The following is a 17,605-nucleotide window of genomic DNA, read 5'->3' as shown; positions in this document are numbered from 1 at the left end:
TACAAATCTCACACACACGTACACATTTCTTTGTAGACTCTTGTGTTATGTTCTGCCATTGGCCTCTTTTCCATGGATTTTCACATCTGTAGATACTGTATGAATGCCAATGAATTTGGCTTTATAATTTCTCTCTTTTTCAGTGTCCTGTTTCACACACAACTGCTGTCAGGTGCCCAGGGGAGGGTCTTTTCCTCCCCCACCTCATCTCTACTCCTTGTCCTCTCCTGAGGGGCTAACAGAGTCGAGAAGTGCACGGGTTTACACTGTGTTTATGTGCTGGGATTTGATCACACTGTGTGTGTGTGTGTGAGCGTGTGTGGACACGTGGATCTCTGTGGAATCAGCACTCTATATCTCTGCACATGCACGACTCTCTCACAGCCGCAATAAAGGTCAGTGGATTTATTTCTGGCAAATATATATATATATATATATATATATATATAAAATAGTATTTCTAGAGTGACCCAAAGCAATTCCATGGACTCATTCTTTACTTATTTTATATTCTTGTCTCAAATTTTTTTTTCCTTTTGCTAATGTTTTGGTGTTGCATTACATCTTACTGTGCAGTTTTATTGTACAAGCACATATAAATACAAATGACACACCCGAAACAAATGTAAGCTTAGAGGTCTTTTTCTCTTCAACACAGAGGGCAGCAACCATTGACTGAAATGGGGGCACACGCCACATGAAATTTTGACATGGAATCTGGTACACAGTGTGTCCCAAATGGACATCCTCATGTTTTCGAGTGCAAATAAACACAAAGATGCCCTCACATATACTGACAGCACTCTCTGTCAGAGCAAAGCAGCAGGAACCGCCTGGTTGATTCTGATTATTAGCAACATGTTAGGAGGATGTTCCCCCACCTCCCCACCTCCCCACCTGGGAGCCATCTTACAGCTGAGAGATCTGGAAGCTGTAAGAGGAGAGAGAAGAAAAAAAGTAATAGAAATTAGAAAAAAAAAGAGAAAGAAAGGACAAAATAAACTATAAAGAAAGAAATGGAAAAAGAAATTATGAAAGAAAGAAAAGATGAAAAAGAAAGAAAAGGGCAAAATAAAGGATGTAAGAAAGGACAAAAGAAATGGTGAAAGAAAGCAACCAAGCATCAGGTGGCCATGTAGGTCTGTGTGACCTCTGGTCTGTTCAGTCTCAGAGGGGTCCAGTGGAGGAGGGCCAGCCAGTGTTGGGTTTCACTGGTTTATATGGACAGTCTGGATGTTTGCTCTTTAGGAACAGACATTCTAGTTGTGAAAACAACTTCAGATTTCTCTGATTTACAGCACAAATATAATGAAGAAAGCAGCACAACACAAAAACAGGAAAACACAGATGAAAAAGCAGCGAGAACAATCACAGATTTATTGAGAAAAGGTCTTGTCTTTAAAGGGGACATAACACACACAGTTTAACCCAATCTCATGTTAATCTTGAGTACCTATAGAGTAGTACTGCATCCTTCATATCTCAAAAAAGTCTTTAGTTTGATCAGATTTATAAAAGAAAGATACAGCTTTACTTAGGGTGACCATACGTGCCATTTTCGCGTCCTGGCCAGGATTTCTATATTGCCTAAAATATCTAGGGTTTGGCTTTGTTTATGTGTGCAGACCGATCGGTGTATGACATCAAAGTACCATACAGATGGTTATGCTTTTGAAATGCTCTCGAGGTACTTTGATGTCAAACACTGATCGGTCTGAGCCGCATTGCTTTTAAGTCGAACACACCTAATATGTACGCATAATTGCATCGCTTTGACCGTAGAGCCCACCTTCTCACACGACATGATTGGTCCATTATGTACAATGCTTGCATGTTATTGGTCAAACTACTTTTCGATCATTACCTTCAACAAGCATGAAAACAGGAAAACATAGCCAAAACAAATCTTGGCCAGGACGCGTCCTGAGAAAATGGCACGTATGGTCACCCTAGCTTTACGATTCTCTCCGGAAAAAGCCGAGCTCCTGGAGGCGCGCCGTGGGTGGAGCTAAAGATTGACGAGCACTTGGGCGCCGAATGCCAACAAAACAGACATTTGATGCAGGTTCACCTACCGTCTGCAGTTCTGAATCATGACCGGGATCTTTTATAGCTGGGACCACTCCATCTTTCAGTATCAAACGATGTGCAAATCCAGCATCAAACTGGGCCTTGTTTATAAAACGTTCGTCAAGAAACACACTCGTAAAACTTCGTAGCTGCTCCCGAAAAACAAACTGCATCCACTGTTTACATAGAGTTGAGGTCTTTAGAAAGCTGAACAAAGTTATCTTTCCTTACAACCAAAAAACACTTGTTTAGAGAGATTCTTCCTGACCGAGTCCCGTGCGCGTTGATGCTCTCGTTCTGGTCGATGTGTGCGTGGGCGCGTGTTTCCGTGAGAAATGCCCATATAAGGAGTTCCACCCTCGTCTACGTCATGAAGAGCCACGATCGAAAAAGACTCTCCGACTGCAGAATACAAGATCCAGGGGGCGAGGTTGGATCCAGATCCAACTCCTCCCACCTTACATATACCTAAACCTACCCGTCTCCACCCCCTGATCCTGAAACCCACCCATCTCCACCCTCTAGATGTGGATCCAACCCCGCCCCCTGGATCTTTGTTCTGCAGTGAGGGGCCACTGGAAACTTGTACGAACCCGGAAGTAAAATTTTTAGCACAGAAATACTCCTTCATATGTCCAAATTGTTTTTTGCATTGTACAAACAGCATTGTACCCCCCAGTGTTAAAACTTTATTTATGCTATATTTTTTCTTCAAATGTTATTCAGTGTGGATTATTAATTGTAACAGGAAGTGACTTCCATGTTCAGTTCAGATAGTGTGAGCACAAAGTTTTTCTCCCACTCTCCTTGTCTTTACCAACCCTTGTTTTCCCCTACTCTTTGTTCACGGTGTTGTAATCCATATTCAACTGTTATCTCCATTAGATCAATACAAACAGAACACTAAATAAAATAATTATAATACATTAAAAATTCTAAGTTAAATGTACAATTTAACTGGGGTGTGCATTAGGTAAATACGAATTTACTATTATTATTTTATTTTTTTTAAAGGAAATTAAGCTAAACATTAATGAATCTCGTATTGACCAAGCACCTTACAATGATAATCAGAGCTCAAATAAATCATTGTCTGCACAGGTTTGAATCCTGATTGGAATCCTCAGCCTTCTGTGGAAGAAAGTAATGATTGGAAACAAAGCTAACTCCAGCAGTCTGGCACACCCACAGAAGGAACTGAACATAAAGAATCACACAATTATTTTCAAAAATTAAAGAAATAAACAAAACAAAATATCTTATGACTGGATGTTTTAGTTAGGGATATTGCATGACAAAGTTGCAATTGCTGTGAGCTATATTCTGATTAATGTTTCTGCCTGTGCATTTGGGTAAATTCATGCATTTCCACATGCAGTGTAATCCATCCACGTGCAATATACTGAACACTGCAGCTAGTCAATTAGCAGAGATTGCAGAGAGCTGACGAGGGAAATTCAGACACCCCCACACACAAATACAGGCAGACACATGTTTGCAAACACACTGTATCTAAACATAGGAACCTTTCATAAACATATAATAATAATAATCTTACAGACCCCAAACTATTGGACTGTAATGTACACAGACACAAATTCACTGAAACCCTCTGGTAAAGGTGAGCTGCGAATAAATACAGGAAAATTAAAAATTCATTGACAAAGGAATAATTTTTTAAAACTAGAACTAGTTTATTGTCATCGTTTCCGACTTTAAACAGTGTTTCATAATGAACCCTAAAACAATGCAAACCACTAAAAACGGTCTAATATTCTTTCTTTATATAAATATACATATACACATACAAATATATGCATATGTACATACACAACACTGACCGTCTGTGGTCAGAGGGGGTTACAGACATCAAATTTGGAGGAGACAAACTGGTAGAAACAGTGTTTCCAATGAAACTAATTTCACCCGGACCGGAATTACAGAGAGTGAGTTACATGAAGAACTGAATAGTGAAAACTGAATATCTCACACCTGCTCAGTTGAATGTCATCTCTTGTGCTCTCTTCATTTCCTCTAAAATGTCACCTTTTCTGTGAAGAGAAATGGCTGGATGGCGAAAGGGTTTGCTGAAGGGTTATACGCAGCACAAAAGCCAGTGCTTGCTGGAGTTTGTCCCCAGGCATTGTTGTATGCCTGTTTTCCTGCTGAGCTCCAGAATTAAAGTTTGTATGGTGGATTACAGAGACAACAGTCTGTGCTAACCCTGCAAGTGTGTTACATTTCCATAATCATATGCAGCTCTGAGGGTGGTTAAATAGCTATACACAAATACAGTTTGCGCTGAGACAATGCATAATTTCCTTCATTTCCCTTAATGAACAAAACACACTTTGACAGTGAATCAATCTGTCAAGTCTTCACAAAGTGTTACACAGGTCTTTAACAGAGAACTTTACAATAAAGATATGAATGCAAGGTGATATTCACTCTTGTGTGGAAGAGGAGATAAATGTATCCAAATGCTAAAAATTGACAAGAGCATCCCGTGATTTGCAGTAGTGACAGAAATAGCACCATATTAAGGAGATTTTCAGTGTTTCAGTCATAAACACAGTTTTACAGAAGTGACGGTCATCTTCACAACCACTGTACTTTACCCAAAACTGAACAAAACCTCTATAACAGCTTTAAATTAGCTGAGACGAGTTTAGGAATCTAAAAGAGGGTCAAATCAGACTTGTTTGTTGTAATTTTTAACACAAGAAATGCAAGAACTGTTAGTGCCATCCAGTTTGTGCTTGCCAACGAGGCTTAATCTAATCTGTAAAATATTCATTTTTATCCATGTGAATTTTACAGTACAAACAAGTCTGTGGAAACAGTATAGGATTTATACTTTAGCATATTCATATTTGTAACATATTCCATTTTTTTCAAGGTCTGTGGATTACATCTGTGTTATGCTGTCGATTACCACACACAATGAACTCCCTTAATTTGTATTAAAAATTAAGGGAACACCAATACAGTAATAAATGTACTATGGAAGCCTAGACATCAAGTGGGAAGCAAAGCAAAAAAAAAAATTAAAATATGGAACTGTCACACTGTATCAAAAGCATAACCATAATTTAGCATGAGACTAGTGTAATGTGCAAAGTTATAAGTAACTGCAAAGAACATTGAATGGATTCTTAAACCTCCACCTAAAGGAATTACATTGTTTCTAATAGAAAAGTAGAAATCTTAAGAGCTCAATTAACATTGTATTTAATAAATACTTAATGCTGTAAAAACATATTTTTAAACCCCACAGGCCGCTTTTCTGCTTCCATTGTAAGAGCCTCACTATAAACATTCCCAATTTATTTTTATGAACAGTACAGTACGACAAGATTTTACTAACAGTAATAGATATCACAGGACCAGATTTTCACATGGTAACATCATCCCCAGTCGCTTCTAAACCTCATGCTGTGATTGCATCAAATACACAGGTTTAAAGCCTCTGAGTGTGTAAAACTGTAAAAGCGAGCATATCAGTTCCTCTCAGTTGGGCTGCTATGGGTCCCCTCACCAAGAGCAAAAAGTGCACTTCCATGTAATCCTGCTCCTGAAAGGGGCTTAACAGAGTGAAACTGGTACATATTATCCTCTACAAAAAGCTGTTTGTTTTACAGATTCAAAGTTTGAACGTCTTTCTGCTGCTGTGAATAGGTCTGTGTTGCCATAGCACTGGCGGGAACTGAGGCTGCTACATGTTAATGCCTCATCCCTGAGTCTCCCTGGGGAAATCTGGGACACGGGACTAATGTCTTTCTTTACAGGGGTGTGACCGCGTGTGCGCGTATATACATGTGCGAGGTGGGTTCTAGAGACGAGGGGCCATTTTAGTAACATTCTGTTCTTTCATGGATTTGAGCCAGAAACGATACTAAATATTGAATGGAAACAAAGCGAGATCAGGCACCATGAGCGGCCCAGAAAGCCTGTGGATCTAATGCTTGATCACAGTAACAGACTTTTCACCATGAGGATTATCATCACAGGTTCAATGCATGCGTAACGGCTCAGATTACCCCTTTATTTGAAACCAGATATACGAGTTAATACCTCTGTAAAAGGCTGAGAGGAGAAGTTCAAGATGAATCTCTACATCAGAAAAAGAGATGAGATCATGCCATCATTCTGAGGTAGCACAGGTAGCACAGAACTGAAAACAGCAGCTGTTCATTTACGGTCAAACATCCACCCTAATTCAACCAAATCAAGACCTGCTTTCTATAAGACATTCTGCCACATTAGAGATCACACTGGAATCTTACAAATATTATAACATGAAGCCTGATGATGCTCATTACTGTTTTAAAAATACTCAATTGTACTGATTTGCACAATAGGATAATAAGACCAAATCTTTCTGGAATCAAGCAACAAAAGTGCACCTAACTGCAGATGACTTTAGGAGATGTAACAGCATTGAGATCGCATTACACAACAGATGAAACCAGTTTTGTGTAATTACAGGAATGCCAAGAGCACCAACAGATATTTCTTAGAGACTTTCATTATTAGGGACAAAGTTCTACAGCACAGCATATCACATACCTTCTGTTGTTCAGAGTCTTTTCCATTAATTCTATTTAACACAGCCAAATAATTGAGTACTTATCTGTATACAGACAACACAAAAGCTTCTACTGTATTCATTGACAACACTACAATTGCATTCGGTACAATAAATATTCAGCACATTGTCTTTTCTACACTGTAATATACTGTGCAATTCTGTTCCAGAACCAGTATTTGAAGAAATATACTTATATGAATAGGATTTTTGATTATCTAGGCTTACGTTGTCCATTTCTTTAAAAAGATGAATTACAGAATTTGTGGGTGTTATGAAAATATGCAAATTTGACTCATTATCTAGACACACTTATGATGATGATGACGATTACATTTTTAAATTAAGAACAAGAATGAGTGGCAAAACCGATGGACGAGTCATCTGAACCAGCCGGAATAAACCTGACTATTTGATACAGACAAATATAACACATGAAAAAAAAATAACACTTCACATAAAAAAAAAATCAAAGAGCATGAAAAGCTGATGCAACACACTCATATGCTAAAGGGCCCAAAGGAGATGTTCTCCTCTGATGTGTGTATGTATGTGTGTACTATACAAAAAATACAATCTCCCCATCGGAGTAGGAGCGACCTGAGAGCATGACTGCTGTGTCGAGGTAGGTTACTAAAAAATATATATACGTACCACAGCACAATGGGACACCAGAGGACAAAGAACATCTTGCTGGTACTTTCAACTCTCCCTCCCCACTAAAAGAAACAGCTGGTCTTGGATTGGGTGGCTGAGCACACAGTGAAAAGCAATCGAAAAGCTATTCAATAGCTGGCCAGACATATGAAGAGATGACTGGTGGTAGCTCAGGCATCATCCTCTACTCAGCATTCTGAGAGTCTAATGCCAACAGATGTTGTGTGCGCGAGTTATGTGCGTATGTCTGATGCACTTTGTGCTCCCTGATCAATGTGGCACTAAAAACATGGACGAGGGGCATGGGATATTAAAAAAAAAAGATGGAACTCCACATAGAAGCCATGAGAATCTCCAGTGGCTTTGGCTCCTAATGGAATGTTCACTTCCTGGATAATTCTAGAATGCTCAGTTCTTCCATAAATTGGTGTTCATGTCATAACATGCAGCAGAGATTCTGAACGGCCTCAACAGTATCTAAGGGTGCTTGAGCTTCGGTATTTGAAGAAATATACTTATATGAATAGGATTTTTGATTATCTAGGCTTACGTTGTCCATTTCTTTAAAAAGATGAATTACAGAATTTGTGGGTGTTATGAAAATATGCAAATTTGACTCATTATCTAGACACACTTATGATGATGATGACGATTACATTTTTAAATTAAGAACAAGAATGAGTGGCAAAACCGATGGACGAGTCATCTGAACCAGCCGGAATAAACCTGACTATTTGATACAGACAAATATAACACATGAAAAAAAAAAAACACTTCACATAAAAAAAAAATCAAAGAGCATGAAAAGCTGATGCAACGCACTCATATGCTAAAGGGCCCAAAGGAGATGTTCTCCTCTGATGTGTGTATGTATGTGTGTACTATACAAAAAATACAATCTCCCCATCGGAGTAGGAGCGACCTGAGAGCATGACTGCTGTGTCGAGGTAGGTTACTAAAAAATATATATACGTACCACAGCACAATGGGACACCAGAGGACAAAGAACATCTTGCTGGTACTTTCAACTCTCCCTCCCCACTAAAAGAAACAGCTGGTCTTGGATTGGGTGGCTGAGCACACAGTGAAAAGCAATCGAAAAGCTATTCAATAGCTGGCCAGACATATGAAGAGATGACTGGTGGTAGCTCAGGCATCATCCTCTACTCAGCATTCTGAGAGTCTAATGCCAACAGATGTTGTGTGCGCGAGTTATGTGCGTATGTCTGATGCACTTTGTGCTCCCTGATCAATGTGGCACTAAAAACATGGACGAGGGGCATGGGATATTAAAAAAAAAAGATGGAACTCCACATAGAAGCCATGAGAATCTCCAGTGGCTTTGGCTCCTAATGGAATGTTCACTTCCTGGATAATTCTAGAATGCTCAGTTCTTCCATAAATTGGTGTTCATGTCATAACATGCAGCAGAGATTCTGAACGGCCTCAACAGTATCTAAGGGTGCTTGAGCTTCGTGATTGATCACAAGTCCTTTAGTTACAACCCAGGCAAAGTCCATTTCAATTCTTCACGAAATATCACAACACGTGATATGTGTACCTAATCTATATCACAATTTACTTCTATCAGCACCCATAGAAACAGTATATGTGCTTAATTCAGTAAAGAAAGCTTTACATACTTGTCGATCTCCCCAGTTCTTTTGTTACATGACATGCAAAACACATGAAGTCAAACTATTCCATCCACTATCCAGCGCTGCGTACGGTGGCCTCTCTTCTTCCAGCGGTTCATCTGAGAGCAGTATTTTTTTTTTATCCTGAAGACGTTAGTAACAGTGCAGTTTATCTTAAAAAGTAGGGATGCACCGATACTACTTTTTCCAGTGCTCTCCCGATACGATACTTTTTTTACTTGCCGATACAGAGTACCGATATTGATTTTTTTTTTGCATTTGTAAATTTTTTAACAGAAACAAAAAGAGAATGTATAATGTTAGTTGGTTAACTTCATTTATCAAATAGATACAGTCAAACCAAAATTTATTCAGACACCTTCAACTTTTCTCACATTATCACAGTTTATTCGCTTTAGTTTAGAAAATGCTAATAAAATATGACAAGAACTCAGAGTTAAACTGTGTCAGAACAAATTCAGCTTGATAATGCTAGATAACTTTGATAGAAAGGTATGTAATGGATTACAATCAACCAAAAATTATTCAGACAGCTGTTAGTATGACAATATTTACACAACTATCAATACTTAGTCGGGCAAACCTTAGCTTTAATGACAGCCTGTAGTCTCCTCTGCATACTGTCATCCAGGTTCATGCAAACCTGAACTTAATTTTTTCCCCCTAGACTCGGTCTGAATAATTTTTGGTCCCAAATTTGTATCAGTTTTACTGGTAGTCCACTGTGTGAAGATTTTTTGGTATAATTGGTCACAGTTTACTTTATTTTGCTATCCTCACTTCACACTTAATTATGCCCATTAAAATGTATTTTTTGTTACTTTCACTGTTCTCACTGTGCTCTATGGTACATCATCTTTCATTTAATAGCATTAGAGCTGCTCCATTGCAGCGGCTTAGTACTGTAATCACGCACTTTGCTGTAATAATGCTGGGAACCACTCGTTATAAATCTCCTAACTGTGATATTTTCAGAAATAGAAGTCGCGTTTTTTTTTTCCATCTGAAACGTGCTGCGATTTATATTCCAAAGCCACTCATATAATGCACAAACACTCATGCAAGGAAAACACGCGCAACGCGTGCACGTATTCGTACTGGTGCAGAATGAGAGGGACAAGTACGGTACAGCCTAGTGCATTTCACACAGGCTGCTAGTTTCACTTTCGCCAGAAAGTCGTGTATGCCTAAGGTTGAAAATAAATTATGTTTATAGTGAATGTCCCTATAAATGGTCTTATTTTTACGGTTTAGTTTTAATCCAAATGATGCGTGTGCTAAGTGAGTGAACATCAAAGATCACACAACAGAAGTCTCTCCCTACCGTTAAGTAACTTGTGCATTGTTTTACTTACTTTTTCTTGACATATCCGACCGAACTACAAACTTTCCAGTGATGTCTGTGAGAAAGGGATATTAACTCGACAAGCTTGCGCATGCGCGCCGCCGCGCACTCAACCCACTCTGCGTGCTTTGTTTATCAGCTCGCACACGTCAGCTATACAGGCGTTAATACTGAATAAATAAAAAAATTATATTCATTGCATACATATACTTTGTAGACATCCTTAATCTCTAATAACCATTCTGCTGTCTGTTGTTCTGTTGTCGGTGTTTCTTTGTCTGAATAAGGCACTTATCGCGTGCTGTGTGGTATCGGCGTTTGGTATCGGGGCTTTTTAACGAGTACGAGTACAAGAGCTCAGTATCGGTGCATCCCTATTAAAAAGTCTTCCCATTTTACTGCGTCGACTACGATTAAAATAAAAATACTCCAATACTCTGATCAGGAAACATAAAACCAAAAAAATTCTACATGAATACAAGGACACAATCAAAACATCTTTACAAGCAGAATTCATAGAACAATGTCATCTGTCAACTGGCATGAGGTACTGACATATCAAAACACAGCAATTCATTGACATAGTGAAGCCAGGATCTCACAAACAGAGGCTATGTTTCAATATGAGATAAGAACCACAACGACAATAACAACATCGTTATTTTGAGGTAGAACATTGACTTCAACATTTGGAAGTGCTATATGTTGGATATTTTTTTTGTTTTGCTTCAGCGAGCAGGGGAGCGGCAGTCCTTGAAATCTGAGGTAGAGAAGCACCTTTTTCTCTTTTGACTGAACGATTGATGAGTATAAAAACAGAACAGACAGCAAGATGCAGATCTCAAAGACTTCCTACAAGACATTCATTCCTGCTGAGGTAGGTTTTTTGTTGCAAATTCTAAGGTTCACATAGCTGAGTCTAAAGTCTTTATGAAGGCTGAGACCTACTAAAAAAACATTGATATCAGTGAACAAAAAAGTCCTGAGAATAATTTGAAATCCCTGGAAGAAGGTCTTGGTCTCTGATGGATGGGCTTGTGAAATCATTGGTAGGTTAAGAGGAGACAGCAAGTTGAAAAATAGAGCTAATATGTTTTAGTAGGAAATATACTTCTCTGTTGTGCAGAAGAAGCCAAATAAAATCAATTATAGATACTAGTGACTGGAGACTTTCAATGTGTGCTGCCAGCTGTAACTGCAAGAGTGTATTTGTTCACCTACCAATGAGAAATAATAGATGTCCATCACAGAACCTCACCTACCATGAGGCCAGAGGGACCCTCGGCATTACAGTCCAGTGATTCCCACAAAGGGAAATTAACTTACGAATAATATATTCTTTGCACGATAAAAACAGAACTGAAAAAGATGAATACTTCAGTTGACCTGAGTTTGACAGGAGTCTGAGTAGTGGATATTCTTGGCCTTCATTTCTTCATCAGTCTTCATCCTGTTAGCCCTCTGCTGGATGCTGCCGGAACTGCACCTCACACTCCTCCATCAGGCTGAAGTCATCAAGGGGAAGTGTGGACATCTGGGTTTCATTCAATGGACAAGAGACCGAAGAGCTCGCATTCTGAAAATAAACACACACAAATACATGGTAAAAAATCATGGTAAACATTACCAAACACTATAGTACCTTTCAGTTATTGTGAGGTCAAGGAATCTCATCAGAGCTCATAGGGTTATGGTTTTGCTTTGATCCCTTTCAGTACACTCAGGCAAATGCATCTCTTGCCATCTCAATTTTATATGCACTCATAAGTTGTTCTCTGAGAAGGCCCATAACAATGCAATCCACATGTCTATAAATGAATGCATTTCCTCAAGGCTTACTATGTGGGTGGTGTCAGGTGGATGGGAGAAGTGGGATGGTCCTGAGAAGAGTCTCTCCATCTCATTAGAGTCAGTGCAGCTCTTTGCAGTGTGGGTTTCTCCATTTCTGTCTGAGCTGAACCTGTGGGGGCCGGTGAGGCCCAGAGCCCCCTGTGAGGAAGAGGAGGATTCGAGCACGACTCCAGCTGCTAGATTACGGCCCGCCTGTCGGGTGGCCTGCACGGTTTTACACATCATCAACCTGCAAGTAAAAAACTATTTATTTAACTCATGTTATAAAACATGTTGACCTTTATTTAAAATAAGGCTTTTTTGTCGTGTGAAGCCCATGCCCACTGTGAATGCATTATAAATGCACTATAAAAAGATACCAGCACACATAGGAAGCATTGATTCCTTACCTTCCCCTGTAGCTGAACATGAGGAAAAGGACACAGAAAATGACGCAAGTGACTCCAATATGGATGCCAATGATGATGCCTGTGGTGGAGCTTTTATTCTGTTCATCTTTTACACAGTCGCAAGGGGTATTTAGCACTGCAGGAACAGAACACACACACATATGCACAGTCAGTGTGAGTGAGGTATTATGCTTGCAATTGTGGGAGTGAACCAGTGTGTTGCATCAGGCACCTGATTTCTCCACTGCCTCCTTGAGTGACACAAAGCGCAGAGTGGCATTGCCCTCTCCATGCTGGTTAAAAGCCAGAATCTTAATTTCATACACAAAAGAGGCATCTGCCAAAAGAGGTGTTAAAAGAAGTGAATTCACAAAAAAATATCTAATCAAAATGATGTTATGATATAGTTTTTATTGTTAACTTGGCTATAAAGCAAAACACAGGATAAATGTTTATTATTATTAGTTATATTATTACTGTTAGTGTTATAGTCTAAATGTATAATAAAAATAACAACTGTTAACAAACAACAACAACTGACATCATGATTTTTTTTTTAAATAAACATATGCATTAATTGGCCTATATCATGCAGGCTAAATGTTAAACAGCAGCATAAGCAACAACAACAATAATAATAAATTAATAATGGGTCTTGAAAAGACAAGCAGAAAATTTAATAAATGATATGTAAATAGAATTCATTAACTGTCCCATTGCACTGAATGCAACAAAAATACAAAAGAACATGAGAATGCATAAGAATTTTTAAATGTGTTATTTTACACAGAAATTCATTCTGCTCATATTTTTTATGAATAAAGCCCACTATGTCCAGACTCACCCAGCTGAGTGATGTTGTACTGGGTCACATTACGTGGGAAGGTAAGGGGTCCTGTGAAGATGGGGACGGGAACCTTACGGTAGTAGAGATTGAATCCTTCCTGCTGGCCCATCTTAGTGGAAGGCTCCCATGTGGCCTGCACCACTGTCGAATTAATCACCTTCGTGAACAAGGCTGGTGGTGCAGGGACTGTAGGCAATGCAAACACAAAGGTTCAGGTGTAATGCATTTCATCAGCAAGAGAAAATACAACAGGTGGGAACTTTACCCTGATGACCTTGAATGAAAGACTATGCTGTGTCAAAAACACCTCTGAGGGAAATGCTTCATTGTTAAGAAGTTTCAAGAGGGAGAATGTGTTTTTAGTTGATTACTGCCAGCACAATAAACAACTGAAAATAACTGGGAATTATACAATTATGCAATAAAAGAAGCTTGTGTTTGCATGATTGTTGAAATATGTTTTATACCTTCTCCCAGAGTGCTCTCCACAGCCGTCTCAGAGGCCTTGCTGGCTCCGCGGGATGTGTAAGCCTTCACATAGAAGCTGTAGCGGGTGGAAGGCTCCAGATCTCCGATTACCTGCTGCAGGGTCATTTTACTCACAGCCTCCTGGTACTCCATCTCCACTGGGTCTGAGAGTAAAGTGTGAAGGTTGAAAGAAGGAAAGAGAGAGAGACCATGAGAGCCCATCATTAAACACCAAAAAATGGTATGAGAGAGATGAACAAATGGAGAAATATGGAGCAGGAGAGCGAAAGCATTGGCGTGAGAGCCATATGGATATTAAGGATTAACCACAACAATTGCCCAACTCTTAATGTCGACAACTCTCTTAGTCACATTTATGGCTGCAGTAAATGTTATATTTCCTCATTATTTATTCATGCCAAATTGCTGTAAGTGATCATATACATTATAAATAGCTCAGAATCCAAAACATATCTCATAGCGCTGTAGGGCAGTGAGGCTTCCAGCTGATGAGAGATGCGACAGACAGATCAGAAATCGAAATTGCAGTGGCTAATAGTCATACTAACACCACAGTAAGAGTGTGAGAGAGAAAAGAATAAGCGCAGCAGAGGACACTTAAGAGCACTTCAGTATAGGTCTTAGATAAGCTGTTCAGATGTATTTGCTCTAGCATAGAAAAACATCAACATGCAATTTTAAAGCTGCACAGGAGAGAGGGACTGATATCTGAATATACATCCATCCTCATGCTGAGCTTTCAGGAAAAGGCTTCGGGCTTCTCCCTTATCTTTGCCACCAAGTATGTTTAGATGTTTGATTTTATTTGGACTAAAACAGCAATTTGTCTTTTAAAATGTCACATATTTACTTCAGGGTTTTGTGAATTCGGACTAACAAACATAGATAATGCCATTGTAGCTCAGCTGTTAATCAGACCTTGTGCTCTCGCTCTGAAAGACAGGGGCGATGCGTGACATGCATTTCATCCTTAACTATTACATTGCACATTGTGTCATGTATACTCTGACAGAGAGATGAAGACTGTTGCCTGACTATGCAAAAAACAGCTTTAGCTCCATTATAACGGCATACATAAACGTGTCTCTTTCTGTCAAGCTGTATAGATTTAAATTTCCACCACAGCTGAAAAAAGCAGTGATTTGCTATTGATTCTAAATCTCAATGATTTCCATAATGAGAGAGCCCGGAGTGAAGATTGAATAAAATATGAATTCCATAACGTTTGTGGAAATCTACATTTACACTTAAAATTAAATAAAGTATTGATTTACTGAGGAGTGTTTTATATTCAATGCTGAAGTAGAGCTGATTTTGATTTGATTTTATTTGATGTGTGTGATTAGGTTCATAAGCAGTTGTCCTACCAGCAGTCTTGCGGATATGCAGCACATATCCAATTATGTCCTGAGTGTTTTGGGTGGGCTCGTTCCAGGACACCTGAATGGAGGTTGGAGAAAGGACTTCTGCACGTACCCCTGTGGGCACACCCGGCAAGCCGTCAGCCCACAGCACGGTCAGACGGGCACTGGACTGTGTGGAGCCAGCACTGTTCTCTGCAATGCACTGATATATGGCCTCATCATCCTGGGTTACTCCAGAGATGGTCAGAGTACTAGGAGAAGAGAAGAGAGAGATATCAGCTGATATTAATTGTACATGCTTATTTCCCCCATTTTTTACATTTAGATCACTTTTATCATCATCTAACACTCACATAAAGTTAACTTTTAAAAACACTAATAGTTTAATAGCACTGTTCAATACAATTGAGCAAATCTCAAAATGAATATCCATTTTAATATTGTGACGCACTTTTATCATTTAAAATGTTATACACTAAAACATTTTAGTTTACACTATACACTAGTGGTATACATTAAAATAATTTAGATTTAAGTGTTTTATTATATTTAGACAATTATATACACTAAAATATTTTAAAGTTTTTAGGAAAAAAAAGTATACACCAAAATATTTTACTATATAATTTTATTAATTATTATTATCATTTATAAATAATGATTAATTAATTAATAATTTGTATTAATTGATTATTGTTTATTAATTTAGACAAAGTAGTTAAAGCTGCAATCCATAATTTTTTTTGGTTAAAAGTGATCTGAAATCAATATTTGAGCAAGTACATAACCAGCCAGTGTTCAAAACCATCGCCTTACTTTAGCCCGATTCACAACGGTTAGCTTATAATAATGTTTTCTAATTTGAGAGGTACGGGTAGGTTTTCACGGGAAATTCGAGCATGGCACTGTGTCATTACATCACGTCTGTAAACATAAAGAAGTTGTCCCGGCTAATAGGCTATCACATGTGAGGATCCTGCAGGTGGCAGATCGTTTATTGCCTTTTCTTACAGCAGCTAGAATAATTAAATTGATCATTTCCGCTTTTTATTTCAGGTCTGAAGCAATGCAACACCCGCTGACTGAAATGAAACAGCTTGAAAGATCAAAGACAATTTTTAATATAACTCCGACTGGATTCATCTGAAAAGACATAGGCTAGAATCTGTGATCGCAAAGTACAGTAAATATTCACACCGGTGCGGTGACTGACTGCCACACATACCCTTCAGAACATTAGATTCATCCGCTCTGGAGCCGTTGATTTTTTAGGACAATGGGAACCGTAGTCCTTCAAAGAACAGTTGTTGAGGGGGTGAATTATTAATGCTTGTTTATTTAATAGCTCATTTTAATGCTTTTTCTGTCTTATTTTAAATCACTTAAAGTCACTTTGGAAGTTTCCTGAGGCCCACACAAATGTAAGCACATTTTGAAAGCAAATAGGGTCAATCTGAATTTAGGAATTGCAACATTATAATGTACAGTATGAAATAATGGACAATCAGTTTAATACAAAAGATTACAATTAACAGTATTATTCAATTATTAGTGCTTTTAAAGATTTACTTTATGTGAGCATTAAATGATGGCAAAGGTATTTTAAAATGCAAAAATAGAGCAAATGAGCATGCAGAATTAAATATTCAATACTGGCTGATACCAATAAATTTGAAAAACATTGTGCATTCCGATTTGCAACTTAGGCCTATCTGCTTACTACAAAAGTGCTTTATTGTTGTTCAGAATACTGACGTTTGAAGAGGAAAAGCACACACAGTGTGCTGGGACCAACTGCACCCTCTCTATCTGTCTATACATTCCAGCTTCTCCTCAGATTGACAAGAGATCATCCTGAGACAGGAGGGCTGCTATTCAAGCGCACTGAGAGCATGTTTGCACAGTCGTCACAGAGCAGTGCCTCTTGAATGGGGGGGGGTCACCCTTATTCACAGTCGTCTAGAGGAGAGAGAGAGAGATGGAAAGACGAGAAGGGGGTGGGAAAGGGGAGTGTTAGGTAGGGTAGAGGCATATGAAGCAGGGGAGCTTAGCGGTCTCGCCACTCAGTGAAAGCCTGGTGGAAATGACTGATTGCAGGAGAGGGCAGAGGTCAAGGCCAGAGCTCGCTCCATTTTGCATGGGTTGGAGAGAGGGTAATGACCAATAATGGAGTTTAGAAAGGGGCAAAAAGAGGGAAGAAATTAGTGTACTGTTCTGTCCACATAGTTCTTTCAAAAGATTGGCCTAGAGTGAGCAGAGGCCGGGGGCTAGAGTTAACGGTGGCTGGCTAGAGTGAGCGGCGCCCAGTGGGCTAAAGAACGGCGCGGCGGGTGGGCTTGCGGCAACC

General features: G+C 39.0%; 1 protein-coding gene across 1 annotated transcript in view; it reads right to left on the bottom strand.

Moving 5' to 3' along the window:
• Positions 1 to 10,742: 10,742 nt before the first annotated feature.
• The window catches only part of LOC107595091 (immunoglobulin superfamily DCC subclass member 3-like), a 16,513-nt gene continuing 9,650 nt past the window's right edge, over positions 10,743 to 17,605 (bottom strand). Inside the window, exons 3-9 of the mRNA XM_016285404.1 lie at positions 15,262 to 15,509; positions 13,873 to 14,037; positions 13,403 to 13,591; positions 12,791 to 12,895; positions 12,559 to 12,694; positions 12,158 to 12,398; positions 10,743 to 11,894 (exon numbers count right to left, since the gene is read on the bottom strand). Of these exons, the coding sequence (XP_016140890.1) occupies positions 11,772 to 11,894; positions 12,158 to 12,398; positions 12,559 to 12,694; positions 12,791 to 12,895; positions 13,403 to 13,591; positions 13,873 to 14,037; positions 15,262 to 15,509 (1,207 nt within the window). The 3' untranslated portion in view covers positions 10,743 to 11,771. The remainder of the gene's footprint in view (positions 11,895 to 12,157; positions 12,399 to 12,558; positions 12,695 to 12,790; positions 12,896 to 13,402; positions 13,592 to 13,872; positions 14,038 to 15,261; positions 15,510 to 17,605) is intronic.

Source organism: Sinocyclocheilus grahami, unplaced genomic scaffold, assembly GCF_001515645.1.
Source record: "Sinocyclocheilus grahami isolate Dianchi unplaced genomic scaffold, SAMN03320097.WGS_v1.1 scaffold196.1, whole genome shotgun sequence".
Lineage (NCBI taxonomy): Eukaryota > Metazoa > Chordata > Actinopteri > Cypriniformes > Cyprinidae > Sinocyclocheilus > Sinocyclocheilus grahami.
Note: the sequence above shows the minus strand (reverse complement) of the source record. Positions and strands in the feature narration are given on the sequence as shown.